At 36.9% G+C, this 24,510-nt stretch overlaps 3 protein-coding genes across 3 annotated transcripts; 1 reads left to right on the forward strand and 2 right to left on the reverse strand.

Moving 5' to 3' along the window:
• Window positions 1-3,309: 3,309 nt before the first annotated feature.
• Window positions 3,310-13,337, reverse strand: fam53c (family with sequence similarity 53 member C). The gene is made up of 5 exons (XM_056262049.1): window positions 13,022-13,337; window positions 8,253-8,458; window positions 8,055-8,112; window positions 5,410-6,254; window positions 3,310-4,509 (listed from the first exon to the last, which is right to left on the reverse strand). Exons 3-5 carry the CDS (start codon window positions 8,059-8,061, stop codon window positions 4,237-4,239), a joined length of 1,125 nt encoding a protein of 374 aa, XP_056118024.1. The 5' UTR covers window positions 8,062-8,112; window positions 8,253-8,458; window positions 13,022-13,337; the 3' UTR covers window positions 3,310-4,236.
• A 1,361-nt stretch (window positions 13,338-14,698) lies between these two features.
• On the reverse strand, window positions 14,699-16,982 carry slbp2 (stem-loop binding protein 2). The gene is made up of 8 exons (XM_056262346.1): window positions 16,831-16,982; window positions 16,609-16,737; window positions 16,430-16,498; window positions 16,230-16,313; window positions 15,982-16,128; window positions 15,691-15,858; window positions 15,463-15,610; window positions 14,699-15,269 (listed from the first exon to the last, which is right to left on the reverse strand). The coding sequence occupies exons 1-8, from the start codon at window positions 16,878-16,880 to the stop codon at window positions 15,093-15,095; spliced, it is 972 nt and encodes a 323-aa protein (XP_056118321.1). The 5' UTR covers window positions 16,881-16,982; the 3' UTR covers window positions 14,699-15,092.
• Window positions 16,983-17,492: 510 nt separating this feature from the next.
• zmat2 (zinc finger, matrin-type 2) lies at window positions 17,493-23,587 on the forward strand. The gene is made up of 6 exons (XM_056262050.1): window positions 17,493-17,563; window positions 17,989-18,079; window positions 18,366-18,489; window positions 21,123-21,196; window positions 22,016-22,161; window positions 23,061-23,587. The coding sequence occupies exons 1-6, from the start codon at window positions 17,546-17,548 to the stop codon at window positions 23,202-23,204; spliced, it is 597 nt and encodes a 198-aa protein (XP_056118025.1). The 5' UTR covers window positions 17,493-17,545; the 3' UTR covers window positions 23,205-23,587.
• Window positions 23,588-24,510: the final 923 nt, after the last annotated feature.

Here is a 24,510-nt window from a genome sequence, read left to right on the forward strand (position 1 = left end):
TGTCTACACATTTTTTTCTTTCCTTTACATATAACCTTTCATTTAAAAAATAAATAAATCTGGAATTTTTACTATTGATTCATTTGTTTGTTGGTTGTTGTCGCATTAGACTTAAACATACTGACTTTGCTCACATAGGGTTTAACAACTTCCTCTCCAAAAATGTATATTTTTAATCTCTTTTTGGGGAGGGTGGGAGTTTGGGTGCTGGAGGGTTTGACCTTTTTACATTTGTGGTGAAAAAATTGCTTATAAATCTCTCCATATTGCTACGTATTGGATTCAGTCTTTATCAGCTTGTTTTCTTTCAATGAGGACATTTTTGTAACGAATTGATCGTATAAAGCTCAAGTCTGCATAAGCTCAGACCAATGAGGCTTACGATCAGTCAAAAAGAAAAAGAAATGCAAAACGTGCTAATTAAAAGAATTGAAGTTGGCAAAAATATTTAATCCAATATTTGGTGTCTGATAATATAGCATAATGAGAGATTTACAAGCAATTTAAAAGGCCGGTAATTTTTGAACGGGAACACCGAATTTGGTAGCCTGAAGCATTTTCAACAGCCACAGCCACAGCATGAAGTCATGATCTGCAGTGTAAGAGCATTTTTCACCACACGACGGCAGACTTTCTTCAATTTCCGTTATAACTGCTTTTAGTCACTTTTTATACACTAAAATAAGCCTTTTTTCAAGATGTATGCATTTCAGTTAATAGTAAAATTCCAACAAATTTAATTGAATAATCCTTACATATTATGAATTAAGAATTAACATTTTAAAAAACCTATAGATCTTAATAAAACATTTTGCATGGAAACTCTTTGACCTAGTAGCTTATATTTACTTGAAGTACCCCTGAGACTTGAAGTTAATAAGTTAGGTCAATGATAAAATTGTCAATAATAATAATAAAATTAAGTTCACGGTTCTCTGATGGTTAATGGTCACGTGACGTTCAGGTAAACAAATATTTTTGTAACAAGTGTTATATATTTTTTAACAAGTGTTTTATTTTGATTGCTTTTATTTTAAAATTAGTTATTTTAATTAAAAAGAAATATGATTTAATACAAGATTATCCTTTTCAAATCAATGCGATAAACAAGTTAGGTCAAAATTAGCCTAATCTAAAAGTAAGCAAAAAGTAGTCCGATTATATTACCCTAAATATGTAATGTTATGGATTATGTTAGCCTACTAACAACATTTTTTGTCATGTAATTTGGAATCAGTAACTGGTTATAATTTCTGAAACAGGCTGGTAGGGTAATGCGCACTGATTTTCATGATGAACGCGATGTCTTGCGCCCTCATGTGGCTGAGAGAAAAAAATACAACCACTTCCCACCACTTCAAGTAAATAGTTAGTAGCCTAGAGTGGTTTCATGTTTTGGTTTCAAACACTAAAACATAAAACATAACCATAATCCCAAACCGGCTATTATTATATTTTTGTAATAGGCCTAGCTGTTGGGTAAATACATTCTGGAATACATTCAGGTCAACTTTGTGTTTTACGTATGTCATACGGTGGCCTCAAAAAATATTAGGACAGTTCAGACACACTTAAAATGTATGTCATTGCATTATCTGCAAACACATTCTCAGTTTTCTCAGAAACTAGCTGAGCCATTCATTCTTCCATTTACTTTTAACCAACTAGTGAATTTGTAAAGTCAAGATCACACATGGTGTCCTATTGAGGTGTCTAGTTGTAGTGCATCAATTTACATCAGATTAAAATGTGATAGCGAAATATTTTGGAAGCCACTCTGCACAAATTAAACATCTGTCTTTATACTTTCTTGCTACAAAAAAATGTATTATATTAAAAGTGAAGTGCTCTATGAGAATGATTCAAATAAAATCTGTAAAGTGTAATAATAACATTAGGCCTAAAGATAACAAAAACAATAATAAAATATGTATTTATACAATATAATATCATACATTTTGAATCACACAAAGATTAATAAATAAAAAAGCTAAAAAAATATATGAAAAAATATAACATTTTAAAAAGTGATGTTCGGATGGGAACCTATTTTTTAAAGTTTTTCCTCATCTGCAGTACGTCTGTAGGACGTTTCCTGTCAGATGTCAAATATACGTTTAGAAAATGTCTTTAAGATGTTTATGGTTTAGAATGTATGTAAAACTGACATCTTAAAGACGTCTATCAGATGTTAGTAAACAGCAGATGCTTTCCAGATGAAGTGATCTTTAACAGACATCTTGCCGACGATTTATTTATTAATCACTGTTGCTCCAAAGGTTCCTTCCACGGCAACTGTGTCCCAAAGATCCTGTCAGGTCCGCTCCAGAAATCAAGGCCGCCATAAAGGTCACAGAGGTCAGAGTCACTCACAGGCAACAAAGAGGTTACTTGCGTACCTTTTCAGAGCTGCCCTGCTGCTGCAACCCTAGAACCCGCTACGGTTCCACAGCTGTGTCATAGCATGAATAATATTACATCTGTGTGCAACTTTTAACCACATGTTTGAGAAAATAAACACATAATGTGTTATTTTATCGGGAAAACATTTAATAATCTGTAAATATTAACTATTCTGCTTCAATCCTACACAGGTTAATTATCTAATTTGAGCAGTTTCATCAGGTAAGTAACATCTAAAAGAGGAATTACCTCCTTTTACTATTTAAAGTGCAAAGTCAAATGTTAAAATTTGTGTAAAAACAGGATTTAAAAAGGAAATAATACTGGGTTACCTTATAGTGGCCGATATCTTCGTAAGACAATACAACAAAATCAACATACAAATCTGCCAAATTTTCTATATGTTGTAATCACTATGATCACAAAATGTAATCAATGCTTTAACATGCTCATTGTTTCTGCTTAACTGAAAACTCAAATGATCTGTATTATCTTAGACCTGTACAGTTCTGCCGTATGGACATTACTTTAACAGTCACCTCTGATAACAGATTACTCTTAATTGTACCATATAAAAATGCATCTTCTGTAAAGCTACTTTGAAATAATGTGTATTGTAAAAAGCGCTATACAAATAAATGTGAATTGAAAAATATGTAATGGGAAACTAAGAATAACTGAGTTACAGTTAAAAGACTTACAAACCATCCACTACATGAAAAGTGTTTCAACTTGCATTCCATAAAACGTACCTCAGTGGGAAATTTACCATCAAAAGGCATGTGATATTCCTTTTTACAATGTCATAATGGAAAATTAAATTATTTTAACTCAGTTGAATGTATGTAATATTGCCATTCATTAATTATGAGGGAAACTCATTTGGGTTAGTATGTCAACTCGCCATAATTTCAAATAAACTTTATTTTTACATAAACCGAGTCTGAATTGATCACACATACAATAAAAAAAATCTCTAAATGACAGAAATAGCCTGTCTCCAACCTTCAAGCTACCATCTTTACACAACTTATTTGAACAAATACTCGCTGTACAATACAGTATAACAATGTGCCTTCAGAATACAGTGGTTGCTTTCATTGTTTCTTTCTAAATGTCCCAAATACAGTGCATTAATAAATGTATACACATTTCAGTTTTAGAGGAATGCATTGTACAGATAAAAAAAAAAAAAAAAAGAGTCTGCAGAAAAAAAAAGAAAGAAAAAAAACAGAACAACAGCTACAGTACACAATTAATTTCCTTGAGGAATCTTTTGATTAAGAGGAAGAAAAAAAACAGGCATCTTAAGGCTTATGTTGAATTAGATGGACCTTCGTCAGGAAGTATAAAGGTCTGCAGAGTAAATACTGCTATGTCATACTGCCCTTTTATATTTCAACCGAACAAAACACTGATATTTATAACCGTCATCCAAGAAAGTCTATTCTTACTATCAAAACAAGTCGAGAGGAAAGACAAAAAAAAGAAAGAAGCGGGAAGCTGTTCGCCTCCGGTTCCGTTCTGTCAGTTTGAAGATGAATTCTAACAGGACGTCCGATACACATAAAACCTTTTTGAAATATTTGCATCCTTCAGACTGTCTCAGCAACTCATTCTGGAATGTACAATGTTGATGGGTCAGCGTCTGTGACTGCCTGCATATGATAGTAGTCGGCATGTCTTCATTAATGGGCGTCTACGCCTGCGCGCCTCGTGCGAGGGCAGCAGGGTTCCTGAGAGGCCTGCCAGTGTAAGGTAGCAGGTGGTGCAGAGCTGAATGCTGGCGGTGGAGGTGAGGGGGGGGGGGAGGAGATCTTCCCCAGATAACTTTCAGTTCTCCTCAATGAGGGTGATATCTAGTTCAGTACAATCCCTTTCAAACACGCTAGTTTGTCCTCCGTCGCGGTCTTCGGGGTCCTCCTCCTCTCTCTCCTCCTCCTCGTCACTTTCACTTAACGGCCCGATACTTGTCCTGCCCAGGCCTTCAGCTGGTGAACATGAGCCTCTGAAGTCTCCAAAAAAAGGCTCAAGGCCCATACAGACATCGCCTCCACAGGCCAATCTGCCACGTTCCATATAACTAAGAGGGTCTGTGCTTCGAGTCTGAAAACGAAGGGATAGTAGTTTAGTTTAGTGACGAAAAAGCATGGGTGTAATTTCTAAGATTGCCCCCGCAACTTTTTGAGACACAATTATTATATATTTTAAGAGTTTTAGGTGCCGTGGACAGATGCCACGTATCGTTTCTGCTGTGAACTGAATTAAGTCATTACATTCGTGTTAAGCTACTATAGCTAGCACACATTTTTTAATAAGGATTACTAGGCATGTGTTACAGCACCTAATCAATATTCATAAGTAAAGCTGACAAGGGTTATACGTTTTTTAAACAAAACAATTTGTCAGTTGAAGTTAGACATTTGGGTAACACTTTACAATAAGGTTCATTAGTTAACTACCTTAGTTAACATGATCTAAGAATGAACAATACTTCTACAGCATTAATTAATCCAAGTTAATATTAATTTCAACATTTACTAATACACTATTAAAATCAAAGGTTGTATTTGTTAACATTATTAATGCACTGTGAACTAACATGAACAATGAACAGCTGTATTTTTATGAACTAACATTAACTAAGATTAATAATACAGTAACAAATGTATTGCTTATTGTTAGGTCATGTTAGTTAATACATTAACGGATGTTAACCTTATTGTAAAGTGTTACCGACATTTGTTTTGAGGGGGATTATTATTATTATTATTATTAAATCTGTAAGGTCAAGAGCTTGTGAACAGGAATTGAATCAAATAAAATAGAATCAGGAAATCTGTATCAATACCTAGCCCTATTTTACACGCTATTTGATGTCACATTTTGTAATGTCTCTTTTTCTTTATCGTACAGTCGACTGCCTCTTTTTCCTCCTCAAAAAAAAGAAGAAGATATTTTTAGTAACAGTAGCTGCAGTAACTGTAAGGAATAGCAAACGCATACCTGAGTCATTTTGGCGAAGTCTAGCACAGGCCGTGCGCATGGCCTGTCCGGGTCCCTCCGGCGTTTTAGGCCAGGTTTGAGCAGGAGAAGGTCGCAGGGCTGAGAATGGCACCGTGGAAGTTGAGGAGGAAGAGCACGGCGCACAGAAGACGGAGTGCTGCAGGCGGACGAGGGCGAGGCCGGCACCGCCGGAGGGTGAGACGTGATTTGCGGGGGCACCGGAGGTGGCGGCAGGAACTGGGCGGCAGCTTCTCGAATGAGGACGGGAGAGAGGGAAAAGCGCCTCTGTGGCGGAGGCGGCGGGTGGAGCGGCGAGGGAGAGGAGGAGCATGAGGATGGCGAGGGGAAGAAGCAGCAGCAGGCGCCGCCTCCGGCAACGTCACTCGGGTCCCAGGGGAAAGTCCACGGCAGTGGGGAATCTGGGGAGAGGGCCAGACTGAAAAAGGTGGGGCTGGAAGAAGAATGCAGCGAGGAGTTTAGCGAGGAGCTGGGGGCACGCAGTGGACACGGCCCCCCCGCGCCCCCTCCACTGTGGCATCGGCGGTTCACTGGTGTCCAGACCTTGGAGGCGCTCGGCCGCCAGGTGTACCGGCAGCGTGAAAGGTCCTCTGGTACAGACAGCGAACGACAGTGGCGTTTGGGGGGTGGCGGGGGGGGAGGGGGAGGCCCGGGAAAAGACAGGTCCGTCACAGAGGTGCTAGGGGCGAGCGGACGGTTCAGGGCATCCCCCTCCGGCAGGTGGCTTTCTGGAGGACCCAGGGGCACGGGGCCGGGGGGGAAGCTGGAGCTGAGCACCCCCTGCAGGCTGGCCTTCGAAGGAGGGCAGAGCTGCCAGTAACTGCTCTCTGAAAGAGGTCGGACAGAGTTGTACGAGTTAATAGTGTGCTCCTCAGCATCAATTGTGGGAAGCATGTGACATTTGGAAGACATTACATATTGGTGCTATGACAAAGCCTTTATAGGGTGCTGCCGGGATGACATATTTTTGTAGGCCCAAACCCCAGAAATGAGTTAGCATTTTAGCACTTCTGGTTCCATCGCCCTGAAGTGAATTGGTTTTTTGAATGTCTGGAATCAGGTCTGTAGTTAAGATAAGCTCAAGACACATATACTCTACAAAATAAAATACATCAGTAATACCCCCTTGTGAATTTTTTTATGCTTTTACTTGTCTTTAAAAAAGCCCATCGCTAATAAGTGGCTAAAAATGGTACTAAAGAGGTTGTTGGGGTCATTAACATCATTACACCGAACGTGTAAACTCATTTACTTACTAGTCCGCTTTTACAGCCTCATTGTGTTTATGGCCCTGTATACACCTGGTATTAAGATGCGTTTTGGTCATTCTGATCACAAGTGGACGACACTAAATACAGGTGTAAATGGGGTCTAAAACGTTTTGAGCTTGTCCACTTTCAACCACTTCCGAGGTAGTCGAAAACACATCTGACAGGATTGCTTTCGTAGTGTAAACGCTCATGTGGTCACTCAGGTTCGAACAGCCACAAAAAAAGCCTACTCTCCACCTACTGACCTAATGCGTAAACATTCTTGGAAGCGCACTAGCCAGACGCAGGTTCCGAAATTAACTTTTTGGCTCACCTGCCACGGGGACTGGTAGATGAAAAAATCCACCAACCAAGCATATTTTTTACCGGCCAAAATAATAAACAGCCTTTTTGTGTCACATATACATTAATTTATATATAGGCTATATTTAAACATTTTTGTCATATTTCTGGTCTATTATTTTCCATTTTTACTTTTATTGACACACATATTACACAATTTACACACATTAAAATAATATTTTTGTGGTGGTGCCTATGAAAATAGTTCTGTACTTCGCTTTGGAACAGGAGCATCGATAAGAGGACTCGTTAACGTTAACTCGTTACATTACTACTTTGGTATGAACATTCACCCGCCAGTAAGGGCGGATAGCCTTTTGAGATATACTCGCCAAACGGAAAATCTACCCGCATTTGGCGCTTTGCGGGTGTTAATTTCGGACCCTGGCCAGACGGGATTTAAATTTGTCGGCTGAAGAAAAACGTACCAAGCACAATGTTCTCTCCCCATTCCTGATTTCTAACACTCACTCACCGTGTTCGGCGAGGTTTTGCGGCTGTCAGAGCAAAAACGAAAGTTACTGCTCTGCTCTCCGTATGTTTTTCCTTTGTCTCCGGGCGCGTTCATATGTAAATTTTGCGAGCTTATTTTGTCCATTAGATCAAAAGATCTGAAGAAAAAAACAACAACATACATTTACCCGCACATATAGACCCTCCCCTCGAAGAAATCAGGACAGAAGTGGTTGAAAGAGAACAAAAGAGACAGATTAAAACACCAGGTGTAAACGGGTTTGTGTCTGCCTCGTCTACTTGTGATCTGATCGAACAAAACGCATCTTAATACCAGGTGTAAACAGGGCCTATAAGTGTGCTCTTGCAAACTATTCTAACTTTTTTTTTTAAATAAAGAATAAAATAAAGTGTTTTTAAATAAAATAAAGGGGGGTTATGTTTGTTACTTTTACTTGGAACTCAGAATAACCAAGAAACTCTGCACTTCAAATTATGGAGCTATTTAAAGTGATGGATCAATGCTCCAGATACTCAAGAGAGGTCCGATAAGTTACATACCAGGCATCAATCCATCTGTGGGCCGGCAGGTTTCGGGGCTCTGACGATGAAGTAGAGACTGAAAGAAGAAAAAGAAAAGATTAATTGCATTGCATTAACAGACAGATATTCTGGAGAGCTTGACTGAGCCTACTACACATCTTAAATGGTAAAGTGAATTACATCATACTGTGCTGCGATCTAAAACACAAGTTTTACCAGTTTGCTGTCCAGTGGTTGTTGCTGATGCTGGGACAACGTTGTTGATTAACATTTAACGAAACCATGGCATGGCAAATTGGAGGAAGAAGGAAAGGTGGGGAAAGAGTCTGATGTACACTAAATAAAACTGAAGCACTGTCCACCAAACATCCAGGACACGCTGCTCGCTCGGTCTCACTCAGGAACCATGATGACGCCCTCACCTGGGGCACAGATGTCAAAACAATCAATAGATATTTAATCAGTTTTATTATTTTGAATATTATTATTCAAGTTCTTTTTGTTAAAAATATTCATATTAGTTCTTCACTACCATTTCCTTACCCTGTAAAATTATTTGGTCTTTTTTTTGGACTCTTCGGACGTTTTTGAATTACAGTACGTTGTCAGGATCTGACTCTAGAAACGGATTCCTCATGATTATGACCCCTTTAAATAAATGTATCTGAACGCTAAATGACACATTTTGTTGTTGCTTGTACATCAAGATATTATATAAGAGATACACTGCGGCCGAAATCGAATACTTTCCTACTATATAATATGCGAAAAACAGTACACCAACAGAGTAGTATGTCCGAATGCAAAGCATTCGATAAACAGTAGACGAAAAGTCCCCAGATTACCTACTACTACTTCCGGTGAGATGCTGAGATGTGCATACGATGAAAACGTAACTATCCCATGAGGCCACGGGAGGGGATTTATAAATGGGAGTAAAGCGACGCAACTGCTGGTAGGTCATGTGACAGTAACAAGATGAAGGATGTAGTAAGTCTGAATTTCATTTAATGGTCGCAAAGTAAGTTTAAATTCAATTTAGGAAGTGTAGTACCTACTCAGACAGTATGCAATTTCGGACCCTGCAATGGTCTCTGTCCCACATCCCTCTCAAAGCACAGAGCCGCATATAGGACGAGACATTTATCTTTGAGAAGATATATAAAACAAATGTTTTTTCATGTAATATTTAACATTCTTATGTTATTTAGGTTACCATTATTTACTGATATTTATTTCAATGCGTTACAGGCTGTATTGTGTTGTTTCACTGACAGAAGGGCTAAAATAAACACACTTTTTTTTACGAAACTGATGTTTAAGCCTCATTTATTATTATGTTTTATTATTTCAAAATGAATTTAAGTTAGGTCACTATATATATATATACACCGCCAGTAGTGGGTCCATTACCACCATGGTGGTAAAAAACTGCCACCATCTCAGCCCTAAGGACAATACAAAATGGTGGAACATGAAAAACGGTTAAACAAATGTTGATGGTAAATGTTCCAGAATAGCAGGGTCCCCAGTCTCTTGAGTTACTTAGCTGCTGAAAGTGTCAAGAATATTACAATTAGCAAAACTACAAAGTATTCCTGATCTACTCTCGATGAAAATGCTTTAAAATTTCTTGTCCCATTCAAATTTTTGAAGTCTACAGTTGAGCTCACATGTAAAACTTGTCATGTTTACAAGGAAGAGTATAAATCCTTGATAAGAGCCCTTCCTGCGTAACACAACTTTGCAAAAGTACGCACAGAAAAAATGTATTGCTCAATTTATTTATTTATTGTTTTATTTTTATTTGCCATCTCCTTTCGAAAAAAATCATTAAACACACCATGAGTCCGGTATAAAATGGGGGAATAAAACTATAATTTTACCTCCTCCCTTTTATAGTACAAACAATCCTCTTTATAAAGCAGGTATAAGCCATCTTCATTAACTATGCATTGCCTACAGCGCACATATAAAATTCCCTTTGATTAATAAGTCCTTAATACTAAATTGCTGACATCACACTTTTACACTGAAACAAACCAGGAATTTCAGGTGACTGACTTGCATGTATTTAAAGTACCCACAAAACAACACTGGAAAATATGCTCGCAAAAGAAATTACACACAAAAAAAAAAAGACATTCAGATTCCTATAAACTAAAATACTGGCTTTATAGGGCAAATATTATATTTTTAATGGCAGCCATGCTAATCTATTTGAGACACTAACATGAACAGAATATGACCAAATTTTTATCAATATTTGGATATTCTTGTGCTAAACTTATATTTCTCTTCTGATGTATTGTCAGATTATCTTTTAATAAGAAAAATGTGATTGAAGTTCTCGCTTCCCAAGCTCCGCTAAGGACTGTAACCCTGCAGGGCAACGGCCCAGTCTGCTAGTGGTCTCCCATTACAGCACACATGAATAGCGGCTGCTTGGTGACAGGTGTCTGGGAAAGCTGCACACAGTCAAGGAACCGGCTGTTCCACTGGCCTGATGCCACTGTGGGAACTCCTACCAACACATCTTTCCCTGTCTGTGCTCACTGGCACACCAAGCACTAAAAACACATCGTCCGACATGACTGGTGTATAGATACTAGTCTAGTGCTTGTTATTAAGAAGTATGGCTGGGTAAAAAAAAATATAGCCTTGATTTTAATCGATTCTCATTTTTCTCGATCTTGCTGTTTTCAGTTGATGAATGAACAACAGAACATTGCAGAGCACATCCCATCCAGTAACTCGCAATAAGCTTTGTTACTTTTGATATAAAACAAAGTGTCAGATTTTGAATACTCTCCATTTTATTACGAAATTTTTTAAAAAGACACTGACAGATCGCTTTTGCCGCCTCAGATCAAGCGAAGCGGCAGGTGAAATGATCATCTCTTCTGCTTTACTACTAGTTACAGCACAAATTAAACATGACTGTCTGGACATCAGAAGACATGTTAAAAGATACAGTACAACTTACTGAAATCCGTATCATGTCTCGTGTAATCGCTCAATCAGTACTTCAACCGTCAAAAGACGTCAATAAAATAGCTTGTAACAATATATCACGTAATGTTATATTTACCTCAGAAATGCCATTCGATGACCATAAACTCGTTAGTCAGGTTAAAAAAAAAACTTGAGGGGAGCATTTTGCTACATAAATGCACCATTTATATATTAATTATATATTTTTTTACTTTTCATCAGTATTTATTGTATGTTTGAATAAAATTTGTCAAGTTGTTGTTATGACAGCCACAATGTAAATGTTTATATTTCAAAAAACTAATTGTAGTGTGTAATTTAAGTGTTTATATACAAATCAGTTAATATTAACATTCAATATGAATGTAGTCCCTACCAACTGAATCCCTGTATAGTTACAGCATTAGTTGAGTTTTTTCATTGAGAAAATTTGCCATGTACTGTATATCAAAATTAATCAATATCAAATCGAATTGGAATCAAATCGCAAGCTTGTGAATTTAATCGAATCGTTAAGTTTATCAATACCCAACCCGACTAATAAGTCCCGAATACTTTTTAAACTGGGATCTGTGGCCCCTTAGTGCAAGGGAGTACTAGGGGGTCTGTGAAAAAGTGTAAACAAAAACAGTGTAATATTTTTTTTAATAAATTAATAATCATTTTTATTTATATAGAACCTTTCCAACACCCAAGGTCGCTTTACAATAATTACAGAGGTTAGGAAAGATTTTAATTAATTAAAATGAATAAATAAATAAATAACTCTTACAGTACAGAACTATAATGAGTTGAAAAACAAATGAATATAATTTAAATATTTTCCAAATAATATTTTAGACATATTTAAAGTATTAATTTTCACAGTATAAAAAATTTAAAATTTAGGATAGGGGGTTCCTCCCACAAGGATGATCGTATATAGGGTCCATGCATCTAAAATAATTAAAAAAAAAACTGATTTAGATAGTGAGGTAAGAAAATAATAATTCACAGCTCTATGCTGATTTAAGTGAAGAAACGTCGCTAGTAATGACGTTTCATGGCGGTCACGAGAATATTCGGGTTCGGTTCCGCCGTTGCCTTGGTAACGCGCTGAGCGGTCGCGGCTGATGATGGAGGGGGAGGGGGAGCCTGCCTGTCATCTCCATTATAAGCACATTAAGCGTGACATGTAGCACAACATATCCTTCGTCTACGATTCAAATCATCTGAAGAAATAAAAGATATGTGTGTGTCTGTGTGTATATGTATGTATGTTTCACGATCGCATCGCCATTAACAAAACAGAATAAAATCGCGCTGAAGGTCGGGCTAGGCCACTGGGTTAACGTTACATTACTGAAGCGCGAGCGTGAGGTTTGCACGGGGCATTAGCCAAGTTTAGCCATTCTGAGCATGTATACACATTAAGAGTATATTGATTTTTGCGCGCCGAAGGCAAGCGAATGAATTGAGACTATAAATATGCATCGGTCGACATTAGGAAGCAGAAAGCGGTTTCATATCGCGTGAACCGGTTGTAACATTACTCTATTTGCTTGATTTCGCAGCTTATGCAAGCGTATAACACATGAAACCCTAAAACTCTAATTCTATATTTTACATTTTATAAAACGCCATTCATCGCATGATGATTAAAAATAACAGGCTGCATGTCAAGCCAATCAGGAACAGGCGACCCGGGCTATAGTAACGTTAGCTAACGCGGAGCTGTAAACAGGCCTATTACAGAAATAAAGCTAGAATGTCTTCCCGTTTCATAGGGGTCAGTTCTGTTCGCAAATCTGCAAAAGCGAATTACTGCATCCCTGCCATGTGCTGCAGATTTGTTTACACGCGTTTATGAAATGCAATTCTGCCCCCACGAGCCAATTTCTAGCTGTTAAGCCATGCACAATGAGCCCGACTGCAGCAAAACTACATATTTATATGAAGAATGCAACATTTAAACGAGGATGCACTGATGATTTTCGACGATAATGGCTTACCTTGAGTCAACCGAGAGTGGTCGATAAAACCCCAGGCCTTGTATTATGCTCGCAACCGAGAGATTCAGCCAATTCGGTACAAGAAGCTAAAGCAGGTCGGCTTGCTGTCTAATACAAACCGTCCTCGCTTTGGCCTGGAAATATATCTGTATACGATTGTCGACTGCTCGGTTCAACAAAAACATATCGTTAAAATAACATATGCTCGGTCATAAGCGAAGACCGATAGAGATGATTTAAAGGATCGTGTAAAATTGTGGATAGGTCTGCAATTGCACGCTTGGTCGATACAGACTGTCTTCTCAACGTCGCCCACTAGGGAAAAATAAGTGCGTCCCTTCTATGGAGGAATTTGTAAATAACATTCAGGGCATATACGGTCTCGGGTTTATCAGAGCTGTTTTCAGACAAACGCCTGCAAGGAACTGCATGAGAACTAAAAGGGAGCAAATGTATCAGATGAATAAATGGACGATATAAAGCTGTCAGACAATATACAGTACAGTGACTCTCTTGGACTGAACCGATCCTGAGAATAATACGACTCTCAGAATCATGGGAATTGTAGTGAACCCTATAAAAGGATTTTCATTCTTTTTAGTAATTCCCCCATCTAATTTAATGCTTCTTTGCAGGAAAGATATATGCAATAGCCTATATTTTTATCCTGAAAATAAACTCTAAATGAAATCAGATTATTCACAAGGTAAAATGGCAAACAATAAAGCTAGCCGCCTGAAATGTTTGACTGACATTTCTCCACATTCTAATAACTTCGTACTAACATACCCAATCAATAAACTTGCATTGCTCATGTAATTGAGCCTAATAAAAAGGTACAATTATTTGAGTGAGGCTATTTTAACAGGTGAGTTTAAAGTTCACCCAAAAATGAACTTTTTTGCCACTCTCAAGTTGCTCCAAACCTGTACAAGTTTTTCTGTTTAATATTTTGAAGAATAATTGGTAACCAGACAGTTGATGGACCTCACTGACTTCCATAGAGAGAGAGAAGAAAAAAAAACTATGGAAGTCAATGGATACTGTCATCTGTCTCGTTACCAACATTCTTCAAAATATATTTTGTGTTCAACAGAAGAAACTCATTTGGAACAACATGAGGGTGGCTAAATGACAATTTTAATTTATTAATGCATCATCCCTTTAAGGGGCCGCTTACACGACAACGTGTTTTAACAATTAATTTACACGACAACAGCGTTTTGGGGGCTTGGGAAGAAAAAGAAAAAAGCAAACTTTTGAAAACGGGTTTCAAAGTGCAAGTTTTTTTTAAACAATACGGTTATGGTCCGTGTAAACTACAAAAACTTGAATTTGTGAACACTGTGACAGTCTATAGCTGCGTAGTGTTTCTTTACAATTTGACATTGCCAACTACCATATGCATAATACAGCATTAAGGGTACATTTGTTGTGTAAATGGATAAAGCATAACTACTATACAGAGGGTAATTAAACTTCCAAACAATGAGAACATTGTGCAGAACACATTAAAATGGTCAGTATTTGACAAACTGTAAACTTGTTCATCAAATCTGATTGGAATGTTCCAGGATCAACAATGATGAACTTGGTGAAAAGGTTTGCTGCAGATAAACCGCTATTGATACACCAACATAGATAGCACAACTAGTTAGTAACATAAGGAGAGTAAGCTATAGCCAGTCCACATCTTTATTAGTTTTGCTTTCCATTCATAGAGGTCCACACAAAAATAAGAAATAAAACTTCTAAACTTCCTGTTTTTAGAAAAACAGTGACGTGACAAACAGGAGGGAAATGTAGTGTCAAGAACAAAATAAATAGAACATGTGCTTTTGAAGGACACGATAAAATAATTAGAAAGTGAGGAACAAAGTAGCAACTTGGAAGTGTACAACATTTAAACATTCATCTGCAGAGGATGTCTTGATTGCAAAATACATAGTGCACAACATTCTGAACTAGGAGACGGTGATTCTAACGTGCAATTCTTCTAACGTCTAACACTGCTGGTAGAACAAGCTTTGCACCTGATCTGTGCAGACCAGTCACATCATTTGAGGAGACACTACGTATATCTCCAGAAAGGCTCTTCATGCAACAAAGGCGCCTGGTTTAGGTTGTGGTCAGTCTCGAGGAGAAATCGCAACCATCCTAGGACGTTTTCCTGTGCTGTTAGGTGACTACTAAAAGTATAGCCCAATCCAAGCTGAGAGGTTTGGTCTCGGTGGCATGGGACTCCAATCTGGACAGAATAATCCAAATTAGCACTGAAACCATCTGTACTTTACAAGAAATTACACTGGCTCTTCAAACAATAAATGCTTTGACTTGTTACATTTGCAAAGAGGTGCCGTGTATTCGACACAGAAGACATTTACACAAAACAGGATAGAGTATTCCACTTCAAATACAGCCATTTAATATTTAGGTCTGACCTGAGAAGCATTAGAAGGCAGCCAAGGATCATCGGTTGAGAACTCAGAGGGTTGGGAAATAATGGAGTCTGTTGCCATTTCCCACTGTGTGCTCTCATTTTCGCTGGCTTCACACAGCTCTGTATTCATCTTTTCAAGCAAGCTCTGCCTAAGAGAGTAAAAAAAAAGAGAAAAAAAAAGCTAATTAATTGAATCTGAAAAAAAATAAAAAGTCTTTAAAAGACTTACAATTGATCAACAGGGTCTTGTCCTTCCATGTTTTTCTGGGAGGCAGATGGTGGGTCCCATGTATGAAGCGCTCTCCGCCAGAGCCGGACTTGCATATCCCAAGATCTGCGACTATATTTGCGGTATTTGTTTGGAGTGGAAGGGTGGATCCCAGGGACGCGCAGACGCCTGAACATTGAGGAGATATAATACCCAGAAAGCTTAGTTATACTTTCACTACAATCAGGAGAACATCCAACAAGACAAATGATGTGAACGGTTGTTTGCAACTTAATTTTCACCAATTCTCACTTTGGAACCTGCTGCTCATAGTTCTGGTAGCCACAGGTATTCTTTCCATACTGAATCTGTTTTTGTCTGCGCTTTAAAACTGCCTCATTGGTCTCAAAATGTGACGGGTCAGCGTTGTGGGGGCACCACTGTACCCCTGATGGTGACCTAAAAAAATGAGTTTGTCATTTAATCGGCTGGAACAAGAAGGCCAAATAAATAGACACTTATTTATTATTTACTTATACACCAAGAGAGATTTCCCAGACCTCTTGATCCCATCGATGTCTTCGGTTCCAACAGCAACACTAGCTGTAGACATCTTCAGGATGCATCGCTCAAGGATGGAGGACCTGAATAGGGAAGAAATGCCACGCTTTAAAATGGTTGTACAAGACATTTAGAAGTGAAGACAAAACATCCTCCCTAAAACATCCTCTACACGACCAAAAACATCTTAATAACAGACCTGCGAGGTTTCTGAACAGCAGAAGTCTTTTCTCCATTATGTGAAGCTGACTGTGGGGTTTTAGAGCAGCTGGGTGGGTGGGGGGAATCCACAGTTCATAAGACAGCATCAAGTTTGCAATTTGTAGCAAAACCATAGGAGAACAAATTACCATGTCATTCCTCAATCTAGATATTTACCTGACAAGACTATCATACACTGTACTGCAGCCTGGTAGAAGCCAAGGTTCTGGGCTACATGGAAGAGAGTGTGTTTTAGTCTTGAAGTCTTGGGCAACATCTGTTGGCCACAAGTGAAAGGGCAGACTTCTAAAATACAAAACAAAAGACACAGAGTCCCTACACGCTACAGTAACACATCATTATATTTAAAAATGAACAAGCATAACTTTGAAAACATACAACCGCGACTCAAAGGGGCTTTGAAGAAGGCTTTCTATGCGTGTTGTCATGATTTTGGCTACAGCCACACGACACGTTGCGTTTGACAAAGCTTTTTATCAGCGACAGGTGTATCGGGGGCGGGGCTGTACAAATGAGACAGGTAGCCTAAGGCCAGTGATCATTAAAACAAATAATCACAATAAATGATTCATGATAAAATAATGTAATAATAACGTAAGGAAATAATTGCGCTTTTATTATGAAAATGCCTAGTACACAGTTTGGTCGTTCCCACAGAGAACAAGTTGTCAGTATTTCTATTTAGACACAGCCTACCTTAAAGTCTTGGTAACAACAACAACAAAGAACAATGTTCAGCTCTTTGCAAAAAAGAAAAGAAAAGAAAAAAGATTCAGTTAATTTAACTTCTACACTTTTTGTTGCGGCATGGAGTAGAAGCTGTCAGAATGGAACCAGCCTATTTGAGGCTTTTCAGCTAAATGTAAACAGTAAAACAACTATGAAACACAACACAATTCGTGAAAACACTTTGAACGTAACAAAACATAAAACGTGTTTAGCCAACGACTATTGCATTGTAAAAAAAAAAAAATCAGGGTCAGTGTCAGTGACAACAACAGTTTGATCACTTTTGAAATAGATGAGCAACATCACCTATGAACAGCACTAGTTTACGACAGCCACGCACTCTTTACGACATCACAATAGCAAAATGGCGTCTGGCAGTGGGGTAAGAAATTTGCTAACACTTGTTTTGATTTCTTTCTTTGTTTAGAATTGCAATCTTTCCGCTTAGAATTGCAATCTATTCGCGTTATTTTGAGATAATTTATGTGCGAATTCAGTTCTTAAATTAATATCTTTAAAAGTGTTGAACGTTTTATATCGTAGTAGTTGGACGATCCAAACTAACATATCCGTCACGCCAGATGGTTTTGTTTGGTCATATAATAGAGCGAAAACAGAGATGTATTTTAATTATGAGACGCTTTGGAATCTAACAATATCTAGTATTATTGACCGACAGTATGGATTTTTTTTCTCAATTAATATTCGTGTATCATGTTCACAGGCCTTTCTATGCAGTCGAATGAATACAGCTGACGTGATTCACTTATTTAACATGTTTATAATATTTTCTGCTTGTTTTTGTAGTCCAAGAATGATTTTCGACGCAAATGGGACAAAGATGAATACGAACAGCTGGCCCAGAGACGAATCACGGAAGAGAGAGAGAAAAAAGATGGTAAGCAAATACAACGTTGTAACCTTTCAATATTTATTCAGTAAATTCAGGTTAATTGGGACACTTTTTCCAAGTCATCTCAATGGCAAAACATGTCCCAATAAACCCTGAATTCAGCCTACATCAAGTGTGTTTTTTGTTTTGTTGTTTTTTCAAGAGCGTCAAGTACAGGGTCAAATAATCCCAGATACTGAAATATTCACTTTATGATTTAACCTAAATATATAATCCAATGAAATAGTTTATGGCAGTATTTCCTATGTCATACATTTTTTTCATTCTCCAGGCAAGCCTGTGCCCCCCGTCAAACGGGAGCTTCTCCGTCACAGAGATTATAAAGTGGATCTGGAGTCAAAACTGGGGAAGACTATCGTCATCACTAAGACCACGCCACAGGCTGAGATGGGAGGGTGTGTATCTGCTGTACAATTGACTGTAGTATGACGACGTCAATATGAGTTCATGAAAGAGTGATCACTGGCTATGTTTCCATCCAATGTTGTGAATTTAACTTGTGCACAAAATAGGAATATTCCCTAAAACATTTGCGCACAAAGCACAGTTTCGATTCCATGTTTTGAAAAGGATGAAATCGTTGTTTGGCAAATCGGTGCAAAATATCTGTAATAAAAATAGAAGTTGCTGCAGTCGGCGAAGCCAATGTGGCACTTCTTTTGTATGGCATAAATTACCTGCGCAGATGAAATGCAATAAACGCTGTCATTTGGTCTTGCATTCGGACGCCCATTATTCCCAACCATTTTGATGCTCAGGGATTTCAGAATGATCAAACTTACATTTGAGACACTATGCAATGAAATCGTTCTGCTTTTTAGTCCAGTTATCCAATCACATCCTCTGTTGAGGCAAAGTCACATGAATTCTTTGTTGCTCATCAAGGGATTTATTTGGTAAATGTGTTTCCATCTGAGTTTACGGTCATGTACGAAAAATATCCATCACAATTGAGTGCACATAAAAGTTTTTTATGCACAGCTTGGTGTTTCCTCCATGCAGCTTTTTTATGCGATGGAATAATTTGCTTTTTTGAGGGTTGTTGATGGAAACATAGCTAGTGCTTAGAGATGCACCGATACTAAATTTCTCCGGCCGTACCGACAGCCGATTATTCTGAATGATATCGGCTGATGCCGATACCGAAATCTCTCCCAAATAATGCTGAAAACTATACAGGGAACCTTCTCATTTAGTACACTACAATATTAGAGGTTAAAATTAACAACAGAGCTATTATATTCAACTGCTATTTATTTCCAGGTATAATATTTACACTTAAATAAAAGCTGAAATGTTTGTACACTACTCAGTTGCACATAAGGTAGTTTTTATAAACACTTCTTCATGGCAAATTTATCCAAACATGCATATATTTAACAGTAAATAAGCTCTTCTCTAGTGTTTTTATAGCTAACGAACAAACTGTGAGCATTGGATAACCTTCCTGAGGTAAATGCAACATTAAGTGATTTTGTTCACAAGCTGTTTTATTGGCGTCTTTCCGCGGTTGAAATGCAAATTGAGTGATTGAGTCATGATACAGATTTCGGTAGGTTGTATTGTATCTTTCAACATGCCTTCTTATATTCAAGCATGTTTTTCTAGATTTAATTTGTATTAAACTGTAAGAAAAGACTCGCGCTCCGCACTGCTGCTTGAATTGAGGCGCTAGAGCAATCTGTCATGTCACATTTAAGAGCGTCAAAACTTAAATTTCGTGATAAAATGTACAGAATTTGAAATCTGAGACTGTTTCTTATCAGAAGTAACAGAGCACAAAGCTCTTTGCGATTATTGGATGGGAGGTGCTACAGATAATGTTTGATGTAGGGGGAAATATCTGGCAACCCTGGCTTGATCTATGGGTGATTCATAGTGTCAAATAAAGCCTGCATTAACGTCGCTATTTTTTAACTGTTAAAGCATTGTTGTCTCGTTAACTTGCCCTAAAATCAGCACGAGAGATTTTCTTCACACACAGTCTGACATGTTTTTCCGCACCCTTTTGATTGACAGAACATAATCGAGCCCTGATCATCGGCTGTTTTTAGTGAAAATAATATCTTTAATCGGCGATACCGATTATTGGCCGATACATCGGTGCATCTCTAGTGCTGTGTTGAAACGGGTTGCCCAGAGAGTTTTTTCATTGGCTGCCTGTATTTCAGCTCATTGGGCTATTTCTGTTACTGTAATAGAGTGCATTAGTGCCAGTCCACTTTTTCAGCAGCTCTGGTCTAGGAAGTATTTTTTCCATTCATTTCTTCTATAGGAATTTCAAAAAAGTCTTTGTTAAAGAGTTATAAGCCATGAACCAAGTCAACCAGCTACGAGATGAATCATAACATTACAAACTTTCATTTGAAGCAAAAAGGATTTAAAAACCGGACAAAAATACAAAGGTACAAGACTGTGTACTTGATGGCTTTAGTGAGGGAAAGAACTACAATCCCATGAAGCATTGCAAACTGCATGATCAAATTAAAAATTGAGAAATATAAAATTACACATTTGAAAATGTTGATTATGTGTAAACAAACAATATATTTTAAGATTATTGCAAAATATGCATATATAGTGAAATATTTAAGCATTTTGAGACTGAGTGTAGGGAGACCGACCCGATTACGTAATTAGCGGTGCTTCATGGGAGTAGGGGGGGATAATAAAGAGATCTTTTTGGCACGTTTTGCTTGTTTCGACTCAGATTGGTGAAATTTTCTGTACAGCTGGCATTATGGGTAATGTAGTTTATCACCACGAATTCCGCTATTAAACACAATTATTTTAAAACTAAGTTGAAATAAGGGGGGCTGACAACTTCAACAGAAGCAAATACTATCGATTAACATCCTCATAGCTCACAGTAGGGCTGTCTTTAGAGGTATGTAAGTTATCATTAAAAATCTATTTCCCTATGGAGAAAATGAATGGAGTTTTTGCTTCTGGAACCTTTCTGTTGCACTCTGTTGTATCTTTGTCAATTAATGATATTTGTGTCAACATCTTTTTCTCTCTCTCTCAGGTACTACTGCAATGTCTGTGATTGTGTAGTAAAAGATTCCATAAACTTCTTAGATCATATTAATGGTAAAAAACGTAAGTATTGTGGTCTTTGTTCTTTTCTTGTTTTTTTGTTTTTTTACAACATCTTGACTCAATGCAATATGTAAATTCCTATTTATACATTTGTACCTGTACAATATTTAAATGAATATTTATACTATCTGTACATACTGTATCTTTTTATACAGTGCTTAGCATAAATTTACACACCCATGCTAAAGTTGACTAAAAAGAGGAATAAAAAATCATCACATACCCTTCACCATACCTAGAGATTGGCATGGGGTACTTTCCATAAGATCATCTCTCAATGCAAATCAAACCAGCTATTAGGCTAACTGAAATAAAACCATGCCAATCTTTAGGTATGGTGAAGGGTATGTGATGATGTGGGGTTATTTTAATTCCAAAGGCCAAGGGAACTTTATCAGGATGCATAGTATCCTGGATCCATAAAATAACTGCTTTTTAAAAAAAAAAATCTGCCTGCCTCTATGGAAATTTAACATAGGGGTGTCCTGACTTATGCCTCCTGTATTTTAAGGAAGAACATTTATTTGTGATACATTATTCATTCACAAAGAAAATTGGTGTCCTTGAAGGTGGGATTTTTCCTAATTTTTTTAATTAAGGCATTAAGATCAAGTTCCAAAAGATTTTTTTATTTTTTTATTCCTCTTTTTAGTCAACTTTAGCATGAGTGTGTTCACTTATGCTAAGCATTGTACGTTTCTTTTTATGTGCAGTATTCTGTACATGCTACTCTTGTAATTCTGTGTCTAGCTGTAAGTCTTTGTAAGCACACTTGGCCAGTAGCATTTTCTAATTCAGTACATTTATGCCCATTTATAGATCAGAGAAACTTGGGGATGTCCATGCGAGTAGAGCGCTCTTCATTGGACCAAGTTAAAAAACGTTTTGAAGTGAACAAGAAAAAAATGGAGGAAAAGCAGAAGGAGTATGATTTTGAGGAACGAATGAAGGAGTTGCGAGAGGAGGTCAGTGTTGAAACTGAGGTTCATTTACAAACACATATTTGTGTTTTTTGGGACAAATTTTAATGGTTAAATTTAAATTTTAGTTATCAAAAAGTATGTCTAATTAATTGAAATCATGAAACTTATACAATTTAACATTTTATTAAAAGTTTAACAAAAATGATGTTTAGGGCCCTATAAAATGCATTTTATTGTTATTAATATATATATATATATATATATATATTTTTTTTTTTAACCAAATTCTGTTTTCTGGATTCCATTTTAAAGGTTTAATTAAATGGTACTAATCAAATAGCATGTCTAATTATTGGAATTCATAAAAACAACAATTTATTCATCCAAAAATTAAATAATTAATTATTAATCATATGAAATAAAACTTTTATTTAAAAAGTTTTAATAATTTATTATTATTATTAGTGTTAGTATTAGTGTTAGTATTATTATTACATTGAGATGTTAAATTATACTGTACAACAGTAAGATATTTCTGTCAGTTTCTTCAAAAGTTAAACCGAACTTTTAACAGATTGCCGGGAAGACCTTAGAGTTTCCGTGTTTAGGATATGACGATAGTTTTTCTCAAATGAAACTGCAAAAAATGCTGATAAAGTGACTCTCAGAGCAGCTCTGGAGAGGAAGTTCTCATATAATGCAGAGGCTGAAAGCACAGTGAGAGTCACGTATGCTTCAGTGTGTATGACCTGCTTTTTATTTATTCAACAAAAATTGTACAAATTCCACATTATAAGGTTAATTACGTTTTTATGACAGGATTTCACGATTTCGTCTGCGTTTTCTGCATTGTGAAAATCATAGGGCCCTAAGTATATTACTACTCAATTTATAATTTGTTGCCCTGTGTTTTTTTTTTGTGTGTGTTTTTTTTTGTTAAGGAGGAGAAGGCAAAAGCATACAGAAAAGAGAAGCAAAAGGAAAAGAAAAGAAAGGCAGAAGAAGACCTCAACTTTGAAGATGACGATGAAATGGCTGCTGTGATGGGATTCTCAGGTTTTGGATCCTCGAAAAAAGGCCACTAATCACTCATTTCCAATTTTCACCAAGGCCTTCTCTGAATGGGTTTTTCTGAACTGTATGAACATTTTCAAGAACTTCATTATTCCTTCACAGGACCAGACAGCTTTTTTTATCGCAACAAACTGTGAAATACTCCTGATTCAACATGTGGTAAAAACCTTTAGTAGGTTAACCTGTTTTTGGCCCTTGATCATAGAACATCAGCTAACTCCGTCATTCTAAATTAAACTTCTTGTTATAATTAAGTTTTTGTTATATAAGGTCATTGTGTAAATAGGGCTGCATTATGCATATATGCTTTTATCAGTTGTGTCTCAAGTAACCCTTTTACCCCTTCTGCACATAGAGACAGGAAAAGTTCAAATTAAAACATTACCTTTTTTTTTGAAGACAAGACTTGATGCTTCCATTCTTCAATGTGTGTGTGTGTATGTATGTATATATATATATATATATATATATATATACACTAGGGATGCACGATATATCGTCCATCATATCGGTATCGGCCGATATACGTTCGTTTTTAATGTTATCGTTATCGTCCCAATAAGAAAATTTGGCCGATAAATAATGTTATTATATCCTTCAACTGAGACATTTCAGATGTGCACTGTTAGCCATGATGGTTTTGAATCGCTTGAAATATGATTGGAATCACTTCAATAAAAAAAAATACAGTTCAGTGCAATATGCACAGTGCAACTCTGACTTATAGGCTACATAAAATTATAATGGGAACATTATAATTGTGTGCTTGGGACATTGCTTTTAATGGTGAGTCTTTTGTTTTTGTAATCAGGCTCTCAAAAATTACATAAAAATTTAGATTTATCGGCCAATATATTCGTTAATGGCTTTCAAATATAAAGAATTTTCGGTATCGACCAAAATTTTCAGATCGGTGCATCCCTAATTTATACACACACACACTGTAAAAAAAATTACATGATCAATAAGTTGTGACAACACATGTTTTTACATTGCTTTAACTCATCAAAATAAGTTATACAAGATTAAACTCATTTAAGTCATTTTAATGTAATTTAAGTTGAAATGACTTAACATCCAACTTAAAAATTGAAGGCAGTTACTTTTTTTACAGTGATATTTGTAAATCTGCCCGTAAAAAAATAAAGACTAGCTTAGTATATTTTTATTTTTTAGTCACAGAACAATTAGTTTGATATCAGTTGTAGAATATTAATTTACCCTATGTAAGCAAACACAGTGCATTCAAGTAAATGCATTCATACATTAAATACATTTAAGAGGAACTATAAATCCTGTTATTGACAATTAAGCAAA

This window comes from Rhinichthys klamathensis, unplaced genomic scaffold (genome assembly GCF_029890125.1).
Source record: "Rhinichthys klamathensis goyatoka isolate OS25496 unplaced genomic scaffold, OSU_Roscu_1.1 h1tg000191l_1, whole genome shotgun sequence".
Classification (NCBI taxonomy): domain Eukaryota; kingdom Metazoa; phylum Chordata; class Actinopteri; order Cypriniformes; family Leuciscidae; genus Rhinichthys; species Rhinichthys klamathensis.

What these genes read in the sequence shown, in the direction of transcription:
- zmat2 (XM_056262050.1), top strand. An exon ending in CCACAGGCTGAGATGGGAGG is followed by an intron (nt 18,490 to 21,122) that starts GTGTGTATCTGC and finishes TCTCTCTCTCAG; the next exon opens with GTACTACTGCAATGTCTGTG. An exon ending in TGAAGGAGTTGCGAGAGGAG is followed by an intron (nt 22,162 to 23,060) that starts GTCAGTGTTGAA and finishes TTTTTTGTTAAG; the next exon opens with GAGGAGAAGGCAAAAGCATA.
- slbp2 (XM_056262346.1), bottom strand. Translation starts at nt 16,880, where the DNA reads ATGACAACACGCATAGAAAGCCTTCTTCAAAGCCCCTTTGAGTCGCGG. An exon ending in CAAGACCCTGTTGATCAATT is followed by an intron (nt 15,611 to 15,690) that starts GTAAGTCTTTTA and finishes TTACTCTCTTAG; the next exon opens with GCAGAGCTTGCTTGAAAAGA. An exon ending in TGCCTTCTAATGCTTCTCAG is followed by an intron (nt 15,270 to 15,462) that starts GTCAGACCTAAA and finishes TATTCTGTCCAG; the next exon opens with ATTGGAGTCCCATGCCACCG.
- fam53c (XM_056262049.1), bottom strand. An exon ending in ACTTCGCCAAAATGACTCAG is followed by an intron (nt 4,510 to 5,409) that starts GTATGCGTTTGC and finishes CTTCGTTTTCAG; the next exon opens with ACTCGAAGCACAGACCCTCT.